Source organism: Oryzias melastigma, linkage group LG6 (assembly GCF_002922805.2).
Source record: "Oryzias melastigma strain HK-1 linkage group LG6, ASM292280v2, whole genome shotgun sequence".
Lineage (NCBI taxonomy): Eukaryota > Metazoa > Chordata > Actinopteri > Beloniformes > Adrianichthyidae > Oryzias > Oryzias melastigma.
Window position 1 is genome coordinate 7548862 of NC_050517.1, and position 11599 is coordinate 7560460.

General features: G+C 36.8%; 1 protein-coding gene across 2 annotated transcripts in view; it reads left to right on the forward strand.

The window, feature by feature from the left end:
- The first annotated feature begins 301 nt into the window (after nt 1-301).
- Nucleotides 302-11599, forward strand: part of LOC112141129 (anoctamin-1) — a 46935-nt gene continuing 35637 nt past the window's right edge. For both annotated transcript variants that reach the window (XM_024264184.2, XM_036212231.1), the window contains exon 1: nt 302-797. In XM_024264184.2, the coding sequence (XP_024119952.1) occupies nt 699-797 (99 nt within the window). In that variant the 5' untranslated portion in view covers nt 302-698. The remainder of the gene's footprint in view (nt 798-11599) is intronic.

Consider the following 11599-nt stretch of genomic DNA (forward strand, 5'->3'; position numbering starts at 1 on the left):
TATCTGATCTGAGAGAGCATCTCTCAGGTGTTTAGGACCCAGTATCATGACCTCAGTTTTTTCTGGGTTCAGGAGGAGGTAATTAATCGTCATCCAGGTCTAGAATACAGTTGGATTGAGATGATATCACTGGATTGAAGGAGGAGTGTAGGATCCAGTGTGGATGTCAGAGGTTTCTCGTGAGCATGAGGAGAGTTTACATCTCATCTTGGTGAACATGAATCTGAAGAGGAACCTGAACATGAGCCTGAACGTGGTGAAGCATCCTTCTACAAAGGAAGAAAGTTGAGTCCTGCTGCAGCTGGAAGTTCAGACCTTCAACTCGATGTGTCAGATGGACTGCTGTGTGTGTGAAACATTCAGCCTACTGATGAGCTTTAACACAGCTTTGCTGTGTAACCACACGGGTTTGAGTCCCTCTGGTCCCTGATGGCATTCAGACAGTGGCGGAGGTGGCGAGCTGCTGGATCTTCTGCCGGTTTCACAGAGAGTAAGGGCGCCGACTTTTACCATCTAACTTTAGATCTGGCTTAAAGACGGCTTCTCAAGTAACACGGCTGCAGTCTCCCTACTCAGCACAGGCTCCCCACCACACTCAGAAGTCAGAGCGGGAGGAGGGACGCTTGTTCACACGCCTCATAACAGGAGCATGCAGAGAGAGCACTTCTCAGTGGAAACGTTCCTCTTCATTCTTCACCATGACAGAAGAAGCAGAGTCGGGAGAGCACATGTCTGCAGCCTCCGAGCCACAAACCCCACACTTCCTGAAGGATGTTATCTTCCACGGAAAGTTTAAGGTGGGTGTTGCTGTGGACCTTATCAGAGCTCATCCAGAACTTCTTTCTTTTGTTCTTCTCTGTCATCTTAACATGAACACATTTCCTGCTCAGACGTAGGTGAACCAATGACTGTGTTTTCATAAAAGACTAAATCTGCTGTTCTGTTGATGAAAGATTTCAAGAAAAATGCATGAAAACAAATACTTTCATCTTCTCCTGTCTGGAGTTTCCTTTCATCACTCTCAGTATCAGCTCTTCAGGTTTTCCAGAACAGCTTGTTTATGTTTCTCTGAAACTCCTGAAGGTAAATCTGAACTAAAGAGGACATTTATTTTTACTTCAGTTTACATCAGATTTATTATCTGCAGCAGATGACAGGAGGGATGTTAGGTTTCATCTCAACATCTAATCATCTACTCCTGCTGCTTTCTAGTTGTGATATTTCTCCCAGGCGAATTTCTCCTGTTTGTTTTTCGTAGCTTTCAGCTGAGTTTGTCACATCTATACTGGGAGGAAGATGTGTTTTCTCTGAGCACTGTATGGCTGGAGTGGCTACAGGGATTCTTGGATCTTCTCAGATATTCTTAGGCATTCCTAGAGCCAATATTCTGAAAGAAGACACAGGAAGATCCACAGGACTTCTAGGGATGTGCACTTACAGTTGGAGAACGTCTATCTTTCAGTGAAGAGACATTAGAAGAGGGATTAGATATTTATTTGTGTTGCAGAAAAATATGCAGAAAATAAGTACATAATCTTTAGTGGTCAGACTGATGATGTTCTACAACTCAGAGGTGTCAAACTCAATCACTCCAAAACACACTTTAGCTCGCGGGCCGAACTGGATAAACATTTATTGAACACTAAAACTGCATTTTTAAAACTTTAAAACTGTAACTTTTAACATAATTATGAACAAGAAATACAACATTACCGGCTACAAGGCTAGTGTGAATGCTGTAAGCTGAGAGCTTAAATCATTGAAGCTAACAGCTGAAAAACGCTAAAGTTGACAGCCAGCTAAAATGTTAGCTAAATGCTAAATGAACCTAAAAAAAACTAAAAAAAAAAAAAAAGAAAAACTTAGGTTAGCCAAAACAGCTAGCACATAACTCAAAAAATAGCAAAATTTCAAAATAACCCTCAAAAATGAAAAAATCCAAAATTAGCCAAAACAGCTAGCATGTTAATATTACCTAAACTCCAAATTAGCTTAAAAAACAAAAAAAGCCTAAATTAGCCAGAACACCTAGCATGTAGCTGAAATATTTTCTAATCTCCAAAACAGCCTATAAAACATTTTTAAAAGCTTAAATTAGTCAAAAAGTTAACATATAGCTGAAATATAAGCTAAACTTTAAAATAGCCTTAAAAAAAATCTCAGGAAATGCAAAAATAGTCCAAAAATCTAACAGACTGCCAAATTTTAAAACTTTAAAACCATATTTTTTAACATAATGAATAATAAAAATGCAGGAATATTATTCCAGAATAAAATTAAACCTTGAATAACTTTCAATATTTTACTCTCCATAAAAACATATTTTGTCAAAACTATACAAGTTAAAAATAAGTACAATATAACATCGGGCCATTAATAAAAATAAAATAAAATGGTCTGGAGGGCCGGATAGAATTACCCAGAGGTACTTTGTCACGTGTTTTATGTGTTTGGGATGAACTTGTTTGGACAATAGATATATGAATGATATGTGCTGATGGTGGTTAGAGACCAGACCGTTCCAGGTGAAGACTGAGGTGGAGGATTGTCTGCAAAACAATCTAAAATATCGACAGAAACCATTCTTGATTGTAATTCACTGAGAAGAAAATTAAAGGGATAATTGATCCTACTGTGTGGTTCCGTAATAACCAGAGATACCTGGATGTAACATGGACTTCAGCATACCTATGACCCTGAATATTATAGAATACATTGTATACATTGTTGCCTTCATCACATCACTGTCAGATGTTACACAGATCATTTGCTGTGGAGCTGCAGGGACACTAACCCCTGACACGTTTTAAATCAACACAGTGTCTGGGAGTGACTCATTTCTAACTTTGACATAATTAATGTCTGACACTTTCAAACGAGGACTTTACTGTTGATCAGATAATGATTGTAACCACTGGTTTCAGTTTTAAATCAAGTTTTGATTGAAGCTGCGATCAAACACATGAATCATTGCAGCACATCTAAAGGTGGAACGTCTCAGTTGCTGCTCACTTGACTGTCACGTCTGAAGCCTGAGGGTCAGAACTTTATCTGATACCAGTTACTGTAGACAGCCTGCAGAATCCTTTGAGGAGTTCCCTGTAGATGTGAATTTTACGTGGAGGTTAGCACATCTCCTGACATGAGCAGATGCACATGTTCCTCAACCACCAGGTAGACCTCGACTCCAGCTGCTTTGTTTTAGGAAAATGCGCTTCATGATCAATATTCTTCAAACCAAAACTTGACTTATTTTTAATATGTGTTATTTATAAAAGTCCTGCTTCAAATACAGGTGTTAATATCCAACGTGATTGACTAATTAGGTGTTTTAATTATTAAAGGTCTGAGTAGGACTTTTCAAAATAAAAGCTCCTCATTCAGTTCAGCTTTGAGTTCGGAGGCCAGAAAAACCCATCGTAAGAAGAATCAAATCATGAATTTGAGGAGTTCCTGGAATATTGGATAAAGTTTGCTTGACAGACAGAACAGTGAAATGCAAAAGCAAAAAGCTGATCTTTCCAAGTCTGCTTTCATCGCCATTGCTGACTATGAGGCAGATTCATCAGTAAAGACAAAACTTTGTGGACATATTTACTGACTTTTGTCAGTGACAGAATGTTTCTCTATTTGAATGACTTGAGCTTCTCTTCAATACAAAGGACTCTGGAGTGCATGCAAACGACTTATGACTTATATTTTGCTTTGAACATGATAACTCGAGTCCCTCTTCAGTAATGACCCATCACTCACGTCTTTCTCTACACGCCGCTCTGATAGACGATCTACAACTCCAGAGACACGCTACTCACTGTGTCCTTAAGGCCCACTCCGATCCTCTTTTGATCAATTTTAATCTTAGTTATCTCAAAATATGTCCTCCATCATAATATTAATGCAATGAGAGCATGTAAAAAACACTAAAAATAAAATGTTTCAATTATTAAAGCAATTATTAAAAACAAATAAACAGTAAATGAAATGCAAAAAAATGATTGATTCGGTTACATCCTGTGTTCAACACGTTTCATATCCTTGAGTGTAAATTAATTGCAGATTATTTCACTTGATTGATGTGGTTTAAGAAGCATCAGCACCAAGATCAATATTTTAGAAAGATAAACAGGATTTGGATGCGTGTCACACACAGCTCTGTGTTTCATCAAATTGGTCTATATCCACGGCTGACAATGATACCATCAAATTTTACTTAATATTTCTTTATTAATGTAAATCACATGTGTCAAAGTCAAGGCCCGGGGGCCGAATCCGGCCCTCCGGGTAATTCTATCCGGCCCTCCATATCATTTTGTTTCATTGTTATTAATGGCCGATGTTATCTTGTGCTTATTTTTAACTTGTACAATTTTGACAAAAATATTTTTATGGAGAATAAAATGTTGGAGGCTTACTGATTCATTCTGGAATAATATTCCTGCATTTTTATTATTCATAATCATGTTAAGTTACAGATTTTAAAGTTTTAAAAATTGACATTCTGCTAGCTTTTAGGACCATTTTGGTATTTACTGAGATTGTTAAGGCTCTTTTGGAGTTTAGCTAATATTTCAGCTACATGCTAGCTGTTATGGCTAATTTAGAATTTTTAAAAGTTTTTTTATATGTAGTGTTGGTCTAATATCGACATGCACATTCTAGCTGTTTTGGCTAATTTAGCCCTTCCTTTTTAATTTTTTGGGCTATTTTGAAGTTTAGCTTATATTTCAGCTACATACTTGTTTTGGCTAATTCAGGCTTTTCTTTTTAATTTTTTTTAGACTGTTTTGGAGTTACGCTAATATTTACCCACTAGCTGTTTCAGGCTTTTTTTTCAGTTTTTTATAAATTATATTTTAAAATATATATATCTGTTCAGCAACATGCTAGCTGTTTTGGCTAACCTAATTTTTTTTTATTTTATGAGGCTAATTTAGCATTTAGCTAATATTATAGCTATCTATTAGCTTCAGTGATTTCCGCTATCAGCATTAGCATCTTCACCAGCTAAATTTAGCTTTCAGCATTCACACTGGCATAATAGCAGATAATAATATATATCTAGTTCATAATTATGTTAAAAAGTTACAGTTTTAAAAATTTAATTTTAGAGTGTTCAATTAATCTTTATTTTTTTCGGCCCGTGACCTAAGGTGTGTTTTGGATTTTGGTCCCTTGTGCGATGGAGTTTGACACTCCTGAAAGTATTACAAAAACAAAACCTTAAAAAGCTGTGCTTTAATTTAGTTCACACCAATACTAGCATATCACAATTAATATGTTAATTAGTTTCAATTAATATGTCGAGCAGAAAGAAAGAAAAAAAATTTGACCCAGTCAGACATAATTTAACACATTCCAATTAACCTAATCCTGTTGATATCAGTTCAGTTCAGCCAAGTTCAGATCAGTTCATTTATAGTTATGTCCAGATCAGTTTAATTCAATTATAGTTCTCCCTGTTCAGTCCAGTTAACTTCAGTTGGGACTTCAAAACTTTTGTTAAAGTTTAAGTTTTTCTCTTCTGCTTTTATGTTATACGGAAGATCTTTGTTTCATTAAGCAGAAATCTATGAGAAACACATATTACCGTTTGTAACAATCCTCCTCCATGAGAGTGCAAAGACTGAAGGTTGACCTGGAAAAATCTGCCTTCAGAACTTCAGCCAGACGTTAAAAGTAGACTTCATAAAGTACCACGTTGAGGTCATAACTCCGGTCATAATTCACACACTATTTATGTCCCAGAATTTCTTGGAAGTGTTACAGCGGGCTAAACAGCTGCCATGACCCCCCCTGAAGTGTTTCAGAAATCACAAATTATCATTTACAACCTTAAAAACTAGTGAAGGATCTCTTGAAGTTGAATCACAGTGAATCTTCTCTGCAGTTGATTCAACGTCAAGTCCACGTCAGCTGGATGAATGAGAACCTTCACCGACACTAGAACGTTCAAAGACACAGGGCTCCGCTGAACGGCTGATCAGGCGGAAAAAGCAGCGCGACGGAAATCTGCTGCCAAGAAACACATCTGCATCCACACATGGACTGCTTTAGAAAGAGAAAAAGTACAAGCAGGACGGGTGTCACAGATGAGGATAGAAACAACAAACTGGATTACATTTAAAATGAAATGGAGAGAAGTTCTAACAACTCATTTCTTCAAGTCTCAACTTGACTAAATTAAAAATGTGTTCAGTTGCCTGATTATTATTTTCCATTTACATAGAGGAAGATTTCTCCCAAATAGATGTGAGTTCCATTATCATGTTTATGATGGTATTCTATTTATCACAATCTACTGAGGTTCAAGATGAACATTAGGATCCGTTTTACTGGCCAAGTCTGAGCGCAAATACAATTAGATTAGATTAGAAATGGTTTATTTCAAGCAATCAAGAAGAAAAAAGGTAAATTAATGTGCAGTAGAATCAATAATCTGAAGTTTACATCCATATTAACACGTCAAACACAGGATAGCTAGAAATTAAGAGATTGGCTGAAAGGTAGTGGGAGGAAACAAATTTACATAATCCCACCGCGGCTCGACCTTACATTTCCTTTACGCGTATTATTATTACCCGGGTTGTAATTGAAGATCAGATATTTATATCTTTCTAACATAGATTGACGTTATTTGGAAGTACCAATAAATCACATGGCTATGTAGTAGATATAACAATATTTCAGACTTTGTCATTGCATATGGAGATCTATTATCAAAATTCAGACAAATGTACAGATTATTTTCAATTGAAAAAAATCATTAATATAAATCAAGTATTAAATTTCAGCAAAAATATGTATGTATACAGATTATTTTGCATTGGAAGAGTCATTAATGTAGAGCAAGTATCATTGGAATGTATACAGATTTTTTTTCTTTCTTTTTTTAAAATAGAAAAATCATTACAACAACGAATGTGCTTTCAGAAACGTATGCTCTCATGTGTAAAGATAAAACACAAAGGAGCAAAATAAATAAAATAGGAGCAAATAAAGATAGAAAACACATTTCAACTGGTTTGAAAGTTCTCTTGAGAATGATTCCATACTCTGCGACTTTTCAGAGGTCATGAGGGAAACATCTGGAGGAAGAAGCTGTCTTTCTGGTGTGTAGAGCTCTGAAACCCTTGACCGAAGGGAGGAGTCTAAACAGGTTGTGTCCGGAGTGTGAGAGCTCTTTGGAGAGTTTGACATCCTGCTTCCTAACCCTGGACCAGTACAGGTCCTGGATTATTGCAGAGCAGAAGATAGTCAGCAGCTCTTGAGGAAGGGTTGAGCTTCTTTACCTGACATAGGAAGTACAGCCTTTGGTGGGCCTTCCTCTGGATAGAGTCTTTGTGGGAGGTCCACTTCAGGTCCCATGAGATGGTGACTCTAGGAACCTGTGTGAGTCTACTGTTGGGACTATTCTATTGAGGATTGTAAGTCAAGGGGGTGCAGGGGGGTTCCTCCTGAAGTCCTCGGTCATCTCCACAGTGTTGAGTGGATTTAGCTCCAAGTGGTTCTGGCTGCACCAGAGGACAAGCTGTTCCACCAACACATTCTCACTCACAACTCTTCACATGTTGGCGTTTGGTTAAGGACCCCTCTGCTTCACAAACGGATGTTTTGAGTGTCCCAAACTTGTTGTTTTTTGACATGTTAGCTTTCCCCATGAAATCACTGGTTACAACCTCTGGGCCGCAAACCGAAACCAGTCCAGTACTGGAACACGGAGTGCACGGTACCCTAACCCAGTATGGGTACCCTAAGCCTAACTTGGTACCAGTTTGCGTCCGGTACCAGGTTGGGTCCGGTACCGCATCTAGTCCTGCATCTGATATCTGGGTTAGGGTACTGGTACTGGGTTAGGGTACCAGTACCGGCTGCGTCCCGAGGGTTGCAGATGATTGATTTTATGAACAGCCACCACGTCAAACAAACGACGAGTAGGGGACACCCGAAAGATCAAAAAGTGTCGTAGAAGGTTCCTTAACCAAACGTCAATATGTGATGACATGAGAATGTGTTGGTTGAACTTCTCTTCTGTATGTAGATTGTATCCATCAATCTGTACATTTATCAGTACCTAGAAGTTCTCTCCTTTATGTTCTCCGGTTTGCTGTATTTTCATCTATTAGAGGAAAGTAGGTGATTCAGTGAGACACAGCAAACAGTATTTAATTCACTTTTCTGGAAAAGGCTGACACTTCCTGTTTACAACTTCATTTACAAGTCTTTACCTCAACTTATAAAAAAAAAAACAACAAAAAAAAATATACTTACATTTACCTAAAACATTTTTTCATAACTGAACCAATAAACAAAAGAAAAAGTCAATCAATACCCAATACTGGCTTGTTAAACTCTAAATGTTCTTGTGTCCAAAGCTTATCTTCAGAGCTTCGTCATGTTTTTACTTCATCCTCTAAAATCAAGACTCTTAAATGAAGACATGAATGTTTCATTCAAAACATGCAGCTGAGGTTCTTCGGGCACACCCCTACGGAACACATAGATGGCTCAGACTGTGGACAGCTCAATGAACCTGCAGAGAGAAAATGTTCACGGGCAATTTTTCTATGGGCATGCTGCGGGCGACAGGTTGTGAGGAACACTAATACAACACCTAAGTGTAGGTAAGGGTGAAGATGAGACACAGGGACATGAAACCCTGCATGTGGCGAATTTTTGTGCGGTCAGTAAGGAGCCAGTACTCGCAACTTACTAACAATTAGGGCTGCCACGATTAGTCGACTAATCTGCAACTAATCAACTAATTAAAATAATTAATAATCGACAAGTCGTTACTTTAAATTATGGAATTGGAGTGTAATAAAGTTAAAATTTATAATGGCTTTATGCTAGCTTTTTAGACTATTTTTGCATTTATTAAGGTTTTTTAGGCTAATTTGGAGTCTAAATAATATTTCAGCTGCATGCTAGCTAATTTGGCTAATTTAGGCTTTTTTTGTGTTTTAGGCTGTTTTGGAGTTTAGCTATTATTTCAGCAACATGCTAGCTGTTTTGGCTAATTTAAGCTTTTTTCAGTTTTTTAGGTTAATTTGGCATTCAACTAATATATTAGCTGGCTATCAGCTTAGCGTTTTCAGCTATCAGCTTCAGCGATTTCATCTATCAATTTCAGCATCTTCAGCGGCCAAATTCAGCTTACAGCATTCACATTAGCATTACCACAGGTAATGCTATTTATCGGGTTTTTAGTTAGTTTAAAGCTAACTCACATAGTCACATGATGGTTAAGATGTGTGCTTTACACAACCCAAAAGCCCACAGCACTCATCTGCAGCTGCACTTCTGCAGCTTGGAGCCTGAAGATGCTGAAATCTCCTTTGAGGAAAAGTGTGAGTGCAGGTACAGAAACTTAAACAGATCTCATCGTGTTTTTAAATAGAAAAAGGTCCAGCAGCTTACTTGCTGGAATGGTTATTTTTTTTAAAAACCACTGAACAGGTTTCTCACCTGAGACTGTCAATAGACTCTGCGCGGCACGAGCTCTCCAGACAGAGCTGTGACGTCACCGCAATGCTCCTTTTTTAGTGAATCAAATAAAAAAATACTTGTTCTCATTCATCGTCGTGTTTTTAATGACTTATCGCGTGAGTTGGTTTGTGCTTTATCACAAAATGATGATTTAATGGAAACGGTGTCATTTCGAAACATTGTTTTTTCCAAATTCCTAGAATTTCGATAAAGTTTTGTGCAAATATGTAATGGAAACGCTTCAATGTGAGTCCACACACTTTTATTGGGACATTTGATTGATCAGTTTATAACTTGAACTACAGAAAAAAAAGGAATTATTAAAAACATGTTAAAAATGTATGGGAGCCCTCTAACAAATACAATGACTGAGTACTAAGTGTTCATTTCTCTAAAGAAGTATATGGATATTGGCTTCTTGGAGCCAGAATTCAATGGACTGAGGCACAGCTATTTCCTGTTTGGAAGAACAGGGGGGAGGGGCCACTCAGTCCAGTTCTCTTATACAGTCAATGGTTGTGCTGCTTTCTTGCAAATATCAGCACACTCATTGCAGAAGAAAAACAAAAAAATACGTCTGACTTCTGTAAACGCATCTGAACAAAAGCACGCACAACTCCGTAGAGAAGAGACAGAAGTTCCCCTCTATCCCTCTGACCGATCCTCTGCCTCTTGGGCTCTGGACTGGGTAACGTACCACAAGTTTTGTTGATGCTCTTTGAATCATTTTGACTAAATTTACAAAATGGGTTTTCTCTGCTTTAAAATCTTCTAGAAATATGGTAATACGTTACGTAATGAGTTACAGTGATTCAAAAAACGTCAGCACTGGAGCTAAAGCTGCAGTGTTAAAAAAGTTTAATACATCTAGTGTTTATCTTCTTTATGTGAAATGTGGGCTTATTTAATGTTAATCAGATAGATGGAGGACCCAATGATCTGTTGATAAAGAAATGAAAATAAAAGCATAACATGTACAATACATGCAATATAATCTTTTACTAACAGGCAGAAATCCTAGTTCTTAGTAAAACATTTTTTTCTATTGCTGTGTTAATAAATTCTCTTTCAGACCTTTAGATTGAAAGATGATATAATATATTAGTGATAACAAAAGAAAAGAAACAAAATTAAAGCCAACCACATTCAAGCTGCATTTAATAGAAAACTAAAATGACAGTGATTTTGATTATTTAAGCTTAAAATCTGACAAACCTCAGCTTGACAGCGTGTTCCCTCTAGTTAAAAACACCTTCTAATCATGAGTAGAATTCTGCATGCTGCTATTTGACTTATCTCACTATTGCTCTTAAACAAAAAAGAAAACAAGTCTGCTTTATTTTGACATAAATCACTGTTTCATCTGTTTCATGAGGGCTACATGCAGCTATTTTAATACAATGAGAGAACAATAACTTAAAAAGAAGTAAAACCTTTGATAGAGACTATTTTTAAAATATGTTGAAACTTTCAACTAAAACATTTTTGAAAACATCTGAAACTTCCGGGTTTTTTGCTACAAGAATCACCAAAAAGTATCTGAAAATTTTTAAATGAAATGGAGTTTAAGGTAAAAAGAAATATCATTTAAATTGTATTTTCCTAAATAATAAATGATAACGTGCTAATTTATTGTGTTAAAGTGAACATTTTGTAGTTTCTCCAAACTGATTCAAGTTTTTATGTTAATTTTAGATAAGTATATTACTGTACAATGGAATTTAAAACACACACAGTGCTAGCGTTTTTTTTTTTGTTTTGTTAGTTGTATTTATTTATTCACACAAATGGCATTTAGATAATATTTTAGCTGGCTATCAGCTTCAGCATTTTCAGCTATCAGCTTCAGTGTTTTTAGCTATCAACTTCAGCATCTTCAGCTATCATCACTAGCATCTTCAGCGGCCAAACTCAGCTTACAGCATTCACACTAGCATTATTGCAGGTAATGCTGTATATCTAGTTCACAATTATGTTAAAAAAGTTACATTTTTAAAGTTTTAAAAATGTAGTTTTAGTGTTTAGTAAATGTTTATCCCGTGACCTGAGGTGTGTTTTGGATTTTGGCCCCTTGTGCGATTGAGTTTGACACCCCTGCTTCTGACGGATTTAC